Consider the following 12,353-nt stretch of genomic DNA (forward strand, 5'->3'; position numbering starts at 1 on the left):
ATTATGTACTAAAATCAACTAGGCAAAATCAATTGACGTCAAATATGCATCAGCGATTTCCTAATTTATTATAATCAATAACTATTGCTTCATGTGCAACATCAGCGATCTTCATATGTCGGCCGGATGTAATTCCTCCCCTCTTAGAACGGCGACTATTTTAGCACGTTTAGTGAAAATGTTGCCGGGACATCCTCAGGATTCTTATTTCCTTCCAGAATTATTACGGGGGGCTGCTGGTCTTTTCTCGAGGTTTTCTTAAATTTGCATAGGTAGCGTCTGGTCATTGCGATGATGGTGGTTATGCCTGCAGCCAACAAGACTCCGTAGAATGGGATTGTGGTGTGATAGAAGACGTCCATTTGCAGCTGGTCCAGTTGAACAGGATTCTGCAGCATAACTTTGTCTTGGACGCTGTGTAACCCTTGGAGGTCGATGGAATTCAAATTGATGTGGGTAGCAGCGGCGGCATGTTTCTCTGCGTCGTATGGTAGTTTCATTAGTTTTAGTGATTGTCCTTCAATTTCATCATAGTCATTTGAGATTGTGAATTCTTCCGATTTCAGGGGACATCCAACGGGAATTGTAGCAAGGTAACTGCCCTGAAGCATTATGTAGTCTTTCTGGTTACAGATTAGTTGTGCTTTCGTTTCGTGAGGAAATGACAATACGTAGTGTTGGTCGTCCAATTTTTCCATGGCTTCAGTCATTAAGGTTACTGTAGTGAAATGACATGATTCCTGTAAAACTTGGTTTGTGATCAACTCCTGGATGCAATCGGCTTTGGTCCGGATCTGATGAGCAACTCCTTTCTCACAGAGGTACCAGTTTTTCAACTTCGGGCATTCAGCCTCTATGCACACATATGACATCTCGTTAGTTGCAAGGAATGGGAAGGTTGGGATAAGAGCCTGTGCATGTTTGTTAGGTACTACTGAAAGTTTATAAAAATCATAGCTATTCTTGGAAAATATTGGAAATTTAAAGACGAAAACTATCTTCTTGTCTACGTAATATGATCCTGGCTTAATAATGTCATAATATTCTCTAAGCTCCAAATCTAATACTTGCCCTTCGTCGTAAGTATTCCTACGTTTTTTAATCATAGACTCTAATACCTTTATATCTATCATAGAATGGTGCGTGCTAGACGTGCGAATAAAAGCTAAACTATTCTCTATCCTAATTAATTCTTGAACTAAATCTTCTATATTATCGCTTATTATTTCTAAAAGTTGAGCAAACTGAGCATATTTGATTAGGCTATTTTCTCTTACTGAATTACTCTGTAATATTGTCTCTAAAGTCGAATTGATTTTAACCTGATTTTTTGCTATTTGAGAAAGTACTTGACTATGCTTAGACATCCAATCTTTGCTAATACTAATATGGTTGTTGAATTGTGTTGCCAATTTATCCTGATTTGTTTCTAAAGTCGCGATTGCCGCATTATACTTTAACGCGTCTTCATGATCTAGGTTCCCAGTTAGACTTTTTATTATGGACCCTAGTCCGTCGACGAGACCTCTTTTACTTCTGTTGGGTTCTAAAGACTGTAACCGCGTTAAGACATTGCCAAACTTATCAGTCAGATGTTTTATTTGGATTTCGTATAAAGAGTAAGTGTCTTTAGTAATTTGATTTCGGCAGTTAATTAGTTGAGTTTTCAGTGATCGAATATTGAATTCTATGTCACTCAGTTGCACGTACTGTATGAACGTATGGTGGTGTGTCGTCATTTTCATAAGTCCGAGTTTATACGGTAGAAGTCCGGGTCCATCGTCGAGGCTCTCAAGTTTTATTTCCTGAGGTCGCGTTATTGGGAGAATTGGTACTAGTAGAATCCTGTAACAAATTTGCAGATTTAGTTACGCGCTTAAGTCTTGACTTTGCAATAGGGCCACGTTTCTTGGAAGTGTAAATATGGATAGGCAAATCAGCAAAAACTGTGTCCTGAGTATATCGTGGGGCAGTTTTTTGTCTATTAGCAACTGGATTTGTCACAAATACTTGTTGGTCGGGTGCGTATTCTATTTCGGGTTCTCGGGTTTCATTTCTTTTTTCGATTAATGCGGTGCGTTTGGCAAGTGAAGTCGAGTTGATAATGTCGTATACCTTTTTCATTGTATCCCTGTGGACTTGAGTATATTGTTGCAGTAAATGTTGTGTCATGTCGATATCGTTACAGTCTCTAAGGTCAAAATGTCTAGTCAATAGGTCAAAGGGCCGACATCTTGTAAAACTATGTATGGAGCTGTTATAAGCTATTATAGCATAGAGTACAAGATTGATAATTGGTTCTTCTTTGTGCTGTAACATAAGAAGTCTAAGATGTTCTAGAAGAGTGGAGTGAAACTGTTCTATATTTCCATTGTCATTAGGTGAGTGAGCCAGTATCCTATGATGGTTCATCTTATGAAGTCTTGTAAATTCCATGAACAGTTGGTTTGTGAACTCAGTCCCATTGTCCGTTATAATAGTCATAGGAACACCGTGGTGCGTGCAGTATTGTAAAAGCGCTTGCAATATATTAATAGCAGTTCCGTCTCGAAGGTGATAAGCTTGTCCATATTTAGTAAAGACATCGATAAAAGTCACATACTTTTCACTCTGAACTGTGAATAAATCCATGTGGACTATCTCTAATGGCTTTGTAGCTGGCGGGACTACGTTAAATTCTTACTGGGTTTCTATCGTATTTCGCCTGACCACAGATGGTACATTCATTTATAAACTTTGTTATTTGGTCCTTCATTTTTGGCCAGTAATATTTACGAGGCAATGCTAACTGACACTCGGTAATTCCACGATGGTTGGATTTACCGTCATGGTAATGTCGTATTATCTCCTGTTGTCTTAGATAGTCTTTGACGTTTTCTAATTCGGTCTTAGTTAAAACAAGATTTAAGGTCGAGCTTTTGAACTTATCTTGTATGATTGGTATGATCGCATACATAGCTAAAGGCGGATTTATTAAAATACCTGTTTTGACTTTTGGTTGAACATATTCTTTTACGGCGTTAATTACATCTTCTTCTAATTTGGATTCGGATAGTTGGACACTTATGCGTGTGTGGGTGTCGAATGGTTTTGAGACTACTGGGCGTTTAGTGACGTCATTTACAACAGCAAAACAAATTTTCCTATTAAATTTATTAAGCGGTTCGTCAGTTATGGGGATTTCTAAAATTGGGTTCTCAACACTTGTATGTACGGTTTCAGTCGAAGATATAGCCTGTTCAAGAATAGATGCTGATGGATTACCCATTAGGGAATTAAGCTCATCAATTTCTGCAATTAAGGACATGGTTTCTTGTGTATGAATTTCAACTCGTGAAAGTGCGTCAGCGTTGGTGTTCGATTTTCCTTTCTTGTATATCACTGTAAAGTCATATTCACTAAGTTTAAGTCTCCATCTTATTAGTCGTGAATTTGGTTCTTTCATAGTCATCATCCACTGCAACGGTTTATGGTCCGTAAATATCTTAAACTTTCTTCCAAAGAGGTAAGGTCTGAAATACTTTGTGGCCCAAACTATGGCAACAAGCTCCTTCTCAATCGTACTTTTTTTTTAATGGGACTAGCCCGCCACACATGCCCATCATTGCAACTCCTGTAAGCCAGGATCTACAATGAAACCAACGAAAACCACCGAAACACTTAAGTTCGGTGTGTCCCAGGGGGAACAATTAACTGCCTTGGAACCCGCAACGAAATTAATCAGAAATAGTAAAGAGGAGGAGTAAGAAAAAATGTTCCACTTTCCTCCATAGCAAGCGGGAGACAAAAGAAGAAATAGCTAGTTTTAGCAAAGAAAAGAGATTGACAACTGAGTTAGGCTCAGTTATCAGGCACCACGGATATAAATTTACAGTTTAAAAGGTCCTATAATTTAGGAGCTGTTATTTTAATTCCAATAATAGGTATGGCAGAAACGTCTGAAAGCACGGAAATTTGCTCTGGTTGCAACAAGGTCCTCATAGTAGACAACACCGGATGTCGGCTGCAAACTATCTAATAAGATGTTACGTTCGTCTTGCCATAGACCACACTCCCACAGAATATGATGTGCAGTTAGCTCATATTCACTGTTTGCCGTTGAACACTGACATAATGGTGAAACGACAAGTTTAAATGAAAATAATTTGCTTTTAAAGTTACCATGACCTGTAAGGAACTGGGCGTTGAACCTCGAGGGAAGCCAGTTGCCACCAAGCTGGTCTAAGTTGGTACCCATTCAGATGTACTGCTTGCAGAAGTAACGTTGAACCTGTCTCAATCGTACTGTAATTCATCTCGCTTTCGTTTAATGTACGAGAGGCATAACATACGGGTTTATCGGAGTTCATAGGGCCTTGAGATAGTACAGCGCCGATGGCTACATTCGAGGCGTCTGTCGTCAAGTTAAACTCTTTGGTAAAATCGGGGTATTGCAAGATGGGGTCGTTTGTCAAAAGTGTCTTACATTTTTCAAAGTAGTTTACGTACTCTGTGTTAAGTGTAATTTTTCGTCCTTTCTTTAGGCATTGAGTAAGTGGCTTTGTGGTACGGGCAAAACTTTTGACGACCTCCGTGGTCGAGTGGCGTACGCACCGGTTTCAAGGTGTCGCTAGCTCTGAGGTCCCGGGTTCGATCCCCGGTCGGGTCAATGTAAAAATTCACATTTCTACATTGTCTCGGGTCTGGGTGTTTGTGGTACCTTCGTTGTATCTGAATTCCATAACACAAGTGCTTCAGCAACTTACTTTGGGTTCAGAACAATGTATGTGATGTTGTCCGCATTTATTTATTTAAAATCTGGGATGAATTTCCGGTAATAACCGAGAAGGCCTAAAAACTGTTTGATTTCTTTAGCGGTCTTTGGAATGGGATACTTTTGGAAGATATTTTATCGGGATTCGGTTTTATGCCGTCTTTACTGATAATATGGCCGAGGTAAGCTGTTTCAAGTTTCAGAAATTCGGATTTGTCCATTTGTATCTTAAAGTTAGACTCTCGAAGCCTTTGAAATACCTTTTCGAGGTTGATCATGTGTTCTTGGAGTCATGTACTGAAGATAAAAAATATCATCCAAGTAGACCAAGCATATTTTATTCTGAAGTCCTTTAAGGACATTATCCATCACACGCTGGAATGTGGATGGAGAATTTTTAAGACATAGGCATTCTAAGAAATTCAAAATGCCCATGTTCGACGTTAAATGCTGTTTTCTCTATGTCTTGGGGATCCATTTCCACTTGATAAAAGCCACTTGCTAAGTCCAAGGTGGCACTTCCCTAATTTGTCTAGGACGTCGGTAATGTTAGGAATAGGGTATTTGTCGTCTAGTGTCTTTTCGTTAAGTTTACGAAAGTCAACGACAAGGCGCTACTTCTGTTTTCCTGAGGCATCTATCTTCTTTGGTACTACCCAAATATGAGAGCTCCATGCCGATTCCGACGGTCGAATAATACCTTGTTCCAACATTTTTTCTATCTGGTCCCTGACTTCCTGTCGGTGTACAAATGGGTACCGGTAACTTTTGGTGTAAACCGGAACATCGTCAGTTGTCCTAATTCTGTGCTTTACCCTATTTGTAAATGTAAGTCCCTCGCCTTCGATATAAAAAACGTCTGAATAACGAGAACAAAGGGTTATAAGGTTAGCCTTTTCCTCCTGATTTAAATGATCCGTCCTTAAGCGTGAAAGAACGTCTTGAACGCGTAATGATTGTTGAGTGCTAATGCACTCGGTATTAAAAATTCTGCATGCGCGGGGCGATCAAGTGAGAATATAATATCGTTAGGTGTCGGATTCTCTATTTCTAAGTAGCCGCGATTATTAGCAACGATGGTGACACATTCATGTATTATACAATTACATAGGATTTGTTCCCTGATAAAGGCGTCGCCTTTCACGATGTCAATGGGGATGCGAAGTATTTTAGAAGTTCCTGCTGGTATAATATCTTCATACAAATTAACATTACATGAATTGTACATTCGGATGGGATTTGATGCAGAACGGGTTTGATGACTGATTTTGTTTCAAATCTATACGAGCTTCCCAACTATTTAATAAATTAGTCCTATGAGCCCATCAAAATACTCATGAAACTTATAAACGAATAGTTTCATATTACCGGCGTCGTTGAACTCAGTAAAACAAGGCAATGTAATTGAATAATTATTTCTACTTGTCGCGTGTATGTTTGTTACTTCAAATGGATCGTAGTTTAGTGGATAATGGGCAAAGTATCTTTCGACGGTGTCGGGGCTTATAAAAGATTGATTAGCACCCGTGTGAATTAATAGTTTTAAAGGGGGCTCTCTGCTTTGGATATACGGAAGTTGTCTCTGTGCATGAAGATTTAATTCTATTTTGGTTTCTGTAACGTCGAAGCCTCCTGAAAATCCTGTTGAGCATGATCAACTAAGGCAGCTTGAGATTGAGATTCAATTTTGTCATTTATAATAAGTCATGTTATAATAAGTCGAATCACAGGTAAACCCGGGGTCATAGTCACTGTCAGTATAATCGGTGTAGTAATTGTACTCCGGCTCGTAACATTAGCTGTAATATGAGTCGTCGTAATTCGCACATTCATTTATATTTAATTCTCGGGATTTGAAATAATTGGTTGGCGGTGGATTGCCGAACTTACTCCAGTCATGGGCCACTGGCCTATCAGTCGGTGGTAAAGGTCTGGGAAAAAAGTGTCGAATTCCACTCATTGGCTGGGCTCCTTGGGGTGCGTTGTTTCGAGGTGGTAATCTGAAAGTATTACTACGGGGGTTGTAGTTGGGGGGTGGAGCGCTTAACATTCTTTGAGTGTTATTTGGCACCCGCTGCTGGTGTGGCACTGGTGCAGGGAATCTAAAAGCCTGCAGTGGTGGTCCCATATGGCGCTGTCCCATTGGGGAAGGCCAATTAGGTACTGGCATAGAGAAATTATGAGGACGTGGAGTAGCGAATGCTGCTGGTGTATGTGTAGGGGTATTTCTAAGGGGAACGGATGCTTTTGGGGGCTCACGTTGTTGCAGGTACATGACGTTTGATTCCTCTTGAACAAATTCAAGAGCCTTTTCTATTGTAGGAGGACGCATACAGCGTATACGGGCTCCTAATGGTTCTTTTAGCCCTCTAACATAAGCCTGCATAGTGACCTTTTTATACAATTCACGTTTCGCCTCTATTGTAGTCGGTAAAGTCTCGTGTAAAGTCACGTAAGTCATAATTGTGCTGAACAATGTCTGGCAATGATTATAAAATTCTTTCGGTGCCTTATTACCCTGAGTAGCTAAAGAAATGTCGTTATACAGAGCGGTTTCGTCACGTTGATCGGAAAAAATATTTATTAAGGCTGTTCGAATGCCTAACCAACTTTCTGGTATCCCGTTAGCGTTAATAACTATAATAAATACCGGGACAGCTGCATGTAGCAGCTGTCCCGGTTATTTTATTAAGAATTCCATTTAGAAGACATTGATTAGTTAATTCACTCCCCGGTGCAGTACTTAAATACTGAGCAGCTAAAGTATCACAAATTTTAATAAAACGAGTTAAAATATTGGGATTACCGTCGAAATCCGGGACAAGGCGAAGTGCCTTGTAGATAGAGTCTGGGTTGATTTGAGCCATGGTAATTAATTCTAAATTTAAATCTACTGTACGATGGCGGGCCTGGTGTAATTCAGGCTCCCGCGAACTAGAGGCCCTGGGATGGTAAATCTTGAGATTTAAGATTCAAAGGGAACAACACGAGAATGATTCAAGTGTACTTACAGTAACTGCATTTCTGGTTTTCTCCGTGAATCGAGGTTTGGATTCTCCTTCTGGTCTGCAACAGGTCCGTAGATTCAGGATATCCGGAACGGTGCTTGATAGCCGCCCGGGTGACTCGCGACGCGATTATCGATGTGAGATGCAGTGCGATATCTCCCGCGGATATCCTACCGACTGCGCCAATTACGTTTGTTGCAGTCGAAGGATCGAAAAAAAACCGAAATGATTTTAAATCTATTTAATTAATTAAAATAAAACTACAAAATTAACCCTACTGCATAACCGTTTCACTTCGATGTAGGAATATGGAATGATCTTTCTTAGAAAATTATGTACTAAAATCAACCTGGCAAAATCAATTGACGTCAAATATGCATCAGCGATTTCCTAATTTATTATAATCAATAACTATTGCTTCATGTGCAACATCAGCGATCTTCATATGTCGGCCGGATGTAATTCGCTCTATCACTTGCGACAGTTTTGTTTGAAATCCTTCTAGTTTGTTTCTTATCCTTTCTTCAGTACCATTTACTTGGGAAATAGCCGATATCATGATTTTAGTTTGGTGACTAGATGCTTCAATCAATTTTTGTTGGTTTGAGTTTAATGAATCTATGTCTCTGTATATTTCGTCGTTTACACCAAACACCGAAGTTTAAAAAATTCCCAGCAAACCCCTTCTCTTTCGCGTTTCATGAAAATCTGTAAAATATTCTTTGATACGTTCATATTTTGCCTTTTGATCTAGTAAATGATGATAAAATTGATTACAATGAGTATCTGTCGTTGCCACGTCCGCCTTGTTACAAAGTTGCTTAAACTTGGACAATGCACTTTCTATCTTATTATAATCCTCATTCAATCGCTCTTTTTTATATACAGTCTCTATACGAAACATGCCTGTATCTATGTTTGCGGTTCCTATATTTTCCACATAAAATCCTGGAGACAAATTCTTCACGGTATACGTTTGTGTAGCAATCATAGTACCAAACAATTGTAACATTAGTAGTAAGCCTAATAGCCATTTTGACGTGCCTCTACAAGATCTCGGATTCTTATTATTATAACACGTAGCAATATCCGTATGAATCTTGGTTTGCGATTGACGAATCGAGTCCGCATTTATAGGCAACGGAATGAGCGTGTGTATAGACCGTTTCTGAATGGCGCCTGAGGATTTTTAAGAGTAACTACTCTTACTAAACCATCATTGCCCGTATGTATTTCCTTGATTCCTTTCGCAAGTGGCCAATTGCTAGGACTATAATATTGTCTTCTTTCATAAGTACTAACGTTCCAATTGATATATTGTTTTCAGTTGTTTTCCATCTGTACCTTTGTTGTAACTGTTGTAAATAATCACGAGTCCAACTTTTCGAAGTCTCTTTTCATTTTTTGAATATTTTTCCATCTGTTTAACAGATCCGTATTGATGTTAGACAGTGGATCGGGTATTCCTACTGCTTCCCGTCCAATCAAAAAATGACTTGTACCCCTAGAACGACCATTTGTAAGTATCGTATCGTTAACGTATCGAGTTGACGATACGATAACGGAACACAACTAAAGTAGGAAGCACGAAGCACTATCGTAATCGTATCGAGACCTCGATACGATTTCGATAGTGACGTCATACTAACGTAAGTAAGGAGGGACAACATTGAACGAAGGATCGTAGAATTGATTGAACGTTTCGTTCAAAAACTATAACGTATTTTGTTCGTAGTGATTTCACTGCCAAACCATTTAAATATTAATGCTTTACAACGAACCAGTAATAAAAGTTAATATTAATTTAAAATAAATGGTGTATTTAATTAATATAATACTGAAACTTTGTTTATTTTGAAACTGTGTTCCTAAACGAACGACATGACATTTTGTGCCGCGAAGCTCATTCAAGGACAGCTTCGTTTTGGAGTTAAAACTCGTATAACTTTACATCTAAAAGTGTTAACGGGGTTTACAATCGCAGTTACAAAACCACTGAAGTTTAGAAAATGAGAACCAGCCACCCACAATACACAATTATGGTGAAATTCATGGAAAAGTAAGTAAATTTCATTTAATATGTTATTGTAAACATACCAGTTGATAAATGATATTTTAATGGAAAATTTGAATACTTATATTATTAAGAATCAAAAGGTAGTGTATTTATACAATTGGGTCGTAAAAAATGGTAAGCTAAGTTGATAGTTCTTTAACAAATTTGAATCAAATTGAAATAAACTTCCATGGGGTATGTATTTAATTTATGATATTTATGTAGGTCTAAAATTAAGTGTATACCAGATAGAATGGGAGACAGTCGTTTATTTATAAAATTATTTAAATTATTATAGGCATGGAGACTTGTCTAAACCCAGCGGGGGCCCTCGTGGGAGACACTACGTACAGCTAAAATGAAAGGAGCTGTCGGATATGCTCAATAGTGATGGCACAGGCGACTCTAGAACAGAGGAAAAGTGGCGAAAGGTATGTCTTGCTATGACTGTCTAAATCTTTATTCATGGTTATAGTTTCATCTCACAAGTAGAAATTCATTGCATGCATTTTATGTTGGCGTTGGGCATCCTTCTCTATTATTGGTGAGGTGTTTTTTATTCATATTAAGGTTTGGAGTGATTTCAAAAACAACGTGAAACGAAAGTGGGCCAAAATAAATAGGTCAGCTCATGGTACAGGTGGTGGGCCTGCGCTTCAATTAACATTAACCGACTTAGAAACCAGGGTTATGAATATAATTGGGGTGCAGGCTGCTACTGGAATGCCCATACAAGAAGCTGGCTTCATAAAGGTGTGATTAAGAATTTTTCTTTGTAACATTTAAAATGAGTTTAGTTAAATTTTTGATGCACATAATTATACAGTCACAAGCAAAGAGAATTATGTTTATTTAAATAGTTACTAAAATTATAGTTTTTACCTCAGACTGATATAAGTCAAGTGTTCAACTTTTGGATTGTGTACTCATCATATTGCTCATGACTGTACATATAGTATACTTTCATAGAAATACAATAAGCTTGGTAACCATTGCAGAATTATGTGAATATGATATTCCTAAACGGGACTGAATGTGGTCAAAAGTTTTATCTATGAGAAGGACCTACCTCTTTATAAATCCCCAGAATAACAATAAAGGGTCACCACTTAGCCCTTTTTTGTTAGTATAGTTACACTTAAAATTCTCTTGAAGTGGTGCATGACTTAATCTCATGCTTTTGTTTTTGCCACATTATTTATTTGAATTATGATGCTTGTTAGTCTCTTGAAGTTTGATGTTATCTGCATTATTGATTATCCTCAAGAGCAGACTTTTGATAAAAAAAATAAACATAAGTAGTAGTTAGCACTGCTTTGAAACATATGATGTGTGTTCCCTAATGTAATTTTTTATGAAAATTAGGTTGATGTTGAGGAGGAAGAGAGCTTGTCAGGTACTCATCTACAAGAAACAAACACAAAAACAATAAAAAAAGTTATTGTTGATGACATACCTATAAAACTAACACCCGTTGCTGACGGTTGGTATATTTTTAATTTAAATACTTTACATTTCCTTTTGAGTTTGAAATAACTAGTACTAAATGAATTATAATTCAATCATTCAAACTAAAAACTAACACATTTAAGTCAAGATAACTACCTAAATGCCCATCATTTTGCCAGATACTTGGAATACTCCGGGAACAAGTAGCCAACGCTCAATCGCTCCACCTTCACCTCCCGCGCATCCACTACCACCTTCAATAGCTTCAATGGACACACATTGGAAGCTGCCGAAGAAAAAGAAGAAAGCCGACGATGAAATTTTAAAAGTATTTAAGGAGTGTGAGGGATCTGCAAGGCAGTATGAAAGAGAGCATGATCGAGTTGCGGAAGAATTAGAAAGAGAGAGGATTAGACAACGTGATGTAGAGCTGCAGTTGCAAGCTAAATGGCTGGATTTTTTTAAAGAAGCTTTGAAGGTATTGGATGCATATTTGGCGAATAAAAGTGAATAAAATCGGACATTATTTGTTTCGCCAAATATGCAACTAATAGTAAGTTATTTGGTTAGGCTTATTGTTTTGTTTGTTTATTGTTATTAAGTTTTATTTGTGTATGTAGATAAAGATTAGCTAAATAAATAACTTGGACAATTTATTATTTTAAGATCTTTTAATTATATTTCATAGAGAAATACTTTTTATGGAATGAATGGAATATTATCTGGAAATTTTAATTTATCACAAAAGAAAAACCATTTCTACATTAAAAAATCATTTACTAAAACTTGGCTGCAAAACAGCTCTTTATGACCGTCAAAAATTCAAATTAAAATAACAGCACATGTACATTGTACAGTCTCTTAGCGACAACACCGTTCTATAAAATACAATATAGAGCTTAAAAGTAATAACACGAAAATACAAATAAAAAACAATTAGCTAAGACCTCACACTCTGTGCAATGAGTTTAAAATTACAAATAGAGAAAAAAAATACAGACAGAGTTCTCATACAATTATTCTCTTATGACACATGGTAACACAATACCTAGAAAAAAAATGGATTAAATTAATTATTAACAATGTG

At 37.6% G+C, this 12,353-nt stretch overlaps 2 protein-coding genes across 2 annotated transcripts; one reads left to right on the top strand and one right to left on the bottom strand.

The window, feature by feature from the left end:
- Positions 1–152: 152 nt before the first annotated feature.
- On the bottom strand, positions 153–706 carry LOC113507512. The gene has a single exon (XM_026890365.1). The coding sequence runs from the start codon at positions 696–698 to the stop codon at positions 156–158; it is 543 nt and encodes a 180-aa protein (XP_026746166.1). The 5' UTR covers positions 699–706; the 3' UTR covers positions 153–155.
- A 9,184-nt stretch (positions 707–9,890) lies between these two features.
- On the top strand, positions 9,891–11,820 carry LOC113507510. The gene is made up of 3 exons (XM_026890363.1): positions 9,891–10,248; positions 11,183–11,300; positions 11,446–11,820. Exons 1-3 carry the CDS (start codon positions 10,195–10,197, stop codon positions 11,778–11,780), a joined length of 507 nt encoding a protein of 168 aa, XP_026746164.1. The 5' UTR covers positions 9,891–10,194; the 3' UTR covers positions 11,781–11,820.
- The last annotated feature ends 533 nt before the right edge of the window (positions 11,821–12,353 follow it).

This window comes from Trichoplusia ni, unplaced genomic scaffold, assembly GCF_003590095.1.
Source record: "Trichoplusia ni isolate ovarian cell line Hi5 unplaced genomic scaffold, tn1 tig00002277, whole genome shotgun sequence".
Classification (NCBI taxonomy): domain Eukaryota; kingdom Metazoa; phylum Arthropoda; class Insecta; order Lepidoptera; family Noctuidae; genus Trichoplusia; species Trichoplusia ni.

Bases quoted from the DNA above. Each gene is read 5' to 3' on its own strand.
- LOC113507512 (XM_026890365.1), bottom strand. From the start codon at position 698: ATGGAAAAATTGGACGACCAACACTACGTATTGTCATTTCCTCACGAA.
- LOC113507510 (XM_026890363.1), top strand. From the start codon at position 10,195: ATGCTCAATAGTGATGGCACAGGCGACTCTAGAACAGAGGAAAAGTGG. The intron at 10,249-11,182 runs GTATGTCTTGCT...TATGAAAATTAG, and splicing joins CAGAGGAAAAGTGGCGAAAG to GTTGATGTTGAGGAGGAAGA. The intron at 11,301-11,445 runs GTTGGTATATTT...TCATTTTGCCAG, and splicing joins ACTAACACCCGTTGCTGACG to ATACTTGGAATACTCCGGGA.